Raw genomic sequence first — 3,203 nt, 5'->3', positions numbered from 1 at the left:
TGGGGTGGGCAGGCGGGGAAAATGGTGCGTGGGGGCGGTGGCCGGCCCCGGGCGGTCGCATGGGGGTGCGGTCGCGCGGGGGGCGAGGGCCATCATCGCCGCTTGCGGCTTTAATTTTAATTTCATTTCCAATCTCGACTAAACAAAAGGTAAAAGGTAGCTGTTAGCTTTGGAGATGTACACAAATTAATAATAAAGAGTTACTCAAACATGTGTGAATGAAACAAAACTCAACTCCAGGTATGTTTTTGAGGAGGTAATAGCATTATAAGAGGGATTAAAGCTCAGAAGAGTCAATTTTGCGTAATATAGGAACTTTAATGAAATTGCAGTACAAGTTGAAATTGTAGCAGTTGTAGGGATGAGAGGGTAATGGATAAAGCTGCATTAAACATTTCTCCAAAAAGGAAATGACTGAGAGTTAGACACAGTAATCTACCAGTTTGTCACATACTGAGTCAGTGAGGCACAATATAATTCCATAAGGAGGGACTTGACATGTTACTGCAATATTCAAGTACTTTGTCAATATTATGTTACAGTGTTGAGGTAGTGAAGAAGTAGTCCATCTGCTCAAAATAATACAGGAGAAACACAGCAAAGAAGATGAGATTTTAACATACATCAATTGGCCAGAACATCAGGGTCCCCAGAAGCAACATAACTAAACCAGATCTAAATAGGAATTAACCAGGACTAAACCAGAACTAAACCAGGTCCAATGCATCTCTGATAGATACTGACTACTTCAAACCAGTAACACGCCTCTAGAGCTGGACTAAAAAACAGGACTAAACCAGAACTAAGCCAGGTCTAGAGTGTTTTCACATGTGTCCTGGTTAGGACCAGTTTGAGTCCTACTGTAGATTTGGTGTAGTCCTGGTTTAGTTCTCGTTCAGTCCTGGTTGTCCTCTGGATTAGTTTTCACACCATAAACCACAGCAGACTCAGAACCCCCCAAATGAGTTGCACTAAAGTGGTACTAAACCAGGACTAACCTAGGACTAAACCAGGACTCCTCTGATAGATATGGACCAATGCAGACTGAGAATACCCCCAAAAGATATGCAATATTGAACATGCTCTGATGGTTGTCTAGTTCTCATATTTTTGTCAAGCTTCACAAGTCCTAAGTTCTCAGTGTGTGCTGCCTTCAGTGGCCACTGCAATTCCAAGTACTGTGTGGCACACGGAACTGCCATCTGATTACAAACACATGTCTGCAGGGGCGAAGTTTGAAGTGTGGATACCTGTTAGACCAATCACACTTTTGTTCATATGTCCAGGCCCCGTCCCTCCTCCCCCCTCACTCACTTTAGTCCTCCGAGTACTGCCCCGTTTATCAGCTCTATTTTAAATGTGTTTGTGGACGGCATTTATGTGTTTAGTTCCACTTCAAGAGGCGTTGCTGTATGTGCATTAGCTCCCTAAATATAAGCACAGTGAAGAAGTTTGAACTGTTTTCCTCTCTCTCCTCTCTCCCAGATCAGTCTGTGTCAGCTTCTTTCATCATTCGTCTTGGAGAATGTTCCCAGCTGTTTAGTATTGTGGTCTTTGAGTTGCTCCAGCTGCCTCTGTCCTCTTCTGTACAGATACTCAATGTGCATCACGTCAGACTTCTTGATTTTAGCATTTGCTTTGAATTCATCCTTAATCCTTGGGACAAATCCTGGTTTGGCCTTTCCCGCACGGAGAAACTGGCGATACAGAGAGAGCACCTGCTTCTGGAGTTTACTGTGGCGAGACATGGTTTAGCGGAGGTAGGCGCAGACGGACCTTATTGTGAAATCCTCAGGCAGAAAGGAAGAGAACGCATTCTTAAACTGTAGTGTAATGACGGACCAAACCATTTGAAACCTGTTAAAACAGACAGAAGGTGCAACAACAATTTTAAAATGTGTATAATGTTTTTGTAAACCAACACATTAAAATATGTTATATTTATGATAGATAAATAAATAAAAGCAGATTTAGTACTTTGTGTTTTGTTTCATTCATATTTTTTAAACACAGAAATCCTGCATATAGGCGGTTTCTTCTCTCAAACTGAAAACACTTGTTTCAACTTTGTGATGTCATCAAGTGGTAATACAAGAAGCACTCCCCTGTGTTTCTCAACTCCATACACCTTCACTAAAATCATCTTTACAAATTTGCAGCCCAAGAATTGTTAAACTTTGAAAGTACAGCTATTGTTTGAGCATTGTTGAACCTTTTTTTGCTATTCGCTGCACCAGAAAATATTGTAGATTGTAATCTCAACAAAAGTTAAAACAAAAACATTTTTAAAAGGTAACAGCTTTAGGTTATTGTAGTTTATTGTAGAGTAAAGCAGTTCAATTGACGCTAAAATTGATAGAAACTACCACTTCATGACATCCCAAGGTGGAACAGAGCATTTTGAGCTCTGGAGATGCAGACAGACTAATAATAAAAGTGTGAATGAAACAATACACAACTCCACATATGTTTTGGATGAGGTAACAACATCAGTCAATTCTGCGTTTAAACACCCTAGACCAGTGGTTCTTAACCTTGTTGGAGGTACTGAACCCCACCAGTTTCATATGCACATTCACCGAACCCTTCTTTATTGAAAAATAAAATATTATTTTTTTCAAATTCAAGACATATGTATGTTTTACTGGTGCACAAAATGAACCGTGCATTAACATCACTGTCAAAGAATAAAACCAATACAATGCATGAACTCACAACAAATTACATGCATACCTTTTTACAAAGACATGACCTTTTTTAATACCACCACACTGAAATGATTTAAATTTTTAACCTTATGTATTCCAATAATGAACTTATTGTATTTATGCTTTTTATTATTTTTGACATTTTAACACACACCCATCACCTAATTTCCATCAGGCTAGAATAATAATGAATATTTACTGCAAATCAGTATAACTTCTGCTGTTGCCTTTGAGAGACTAGTTCAGAAATGCATGGCTTCACCTTGACAAGTGCCACTCTTATGTCATTTTCACAGCAAAGTCTGTTCCTTTTCTTCGTTTTTATGTCGTTTTGTTTTGATGCCGTTCGAACGGCTCATTTAAGTTGGGCGGGTACTTCGATAAACACATCAAAGGCTGCATTTGTTGAATTGGGACATGGCCAGCGTGTGGAGACGCTCGCAGTCCGCGAATCATATGAGTCGGGTGCATGTCTTGACCTCCGCCGAACCCCTG

At 40.1% G+C, this 3,203-nt stretch overlaps 1 protein-coding gene across 1 annotated transcript; it reads right to left on the bottom strand.

Moving 5' to 3' along the window:
- Positions 1-307: 307 nt before the first annotated feature.
- On the bottom strand, positions 308-1,849 carry sdhaf1 (succinate dehydrogenase complex assembly factor 1). The gene has a single exon (XM_055224100.1). The coding sequence runs from the start codon at positions 1,746-1,748 to the stop codon at positions 1,497-1,499; it is 252 nt and encodes an 83-aa protein (XP_055080075.1). The 5' UTR covers positions 1,749-1,849; the 3' UTR covers positions 308-1,496.
- Between the last annotated feature and the right edge of the window lie 1,354 nt (positions 1,850-3,203).

The sequence above is a fragment of the Periophthalmus magnuspinnatus genome, chromosome 9, assembly GCF_009829125.3.
Source record: "Periophthalmus magnuspinnatus isolate fPerMag1 chromosome 9, fPerMag1.2.pri, whole genome shotgun sequence".
NCBI lineage: Eukaryota > Metazoa > Chordata > Actinopteri > Gobiiformes > Gobiidae > Periophthalmus > Periophthalmus magnuspinnatus.
This window is presented reverse-complemented; position numbering and strand designations above follow the sequence as displayed.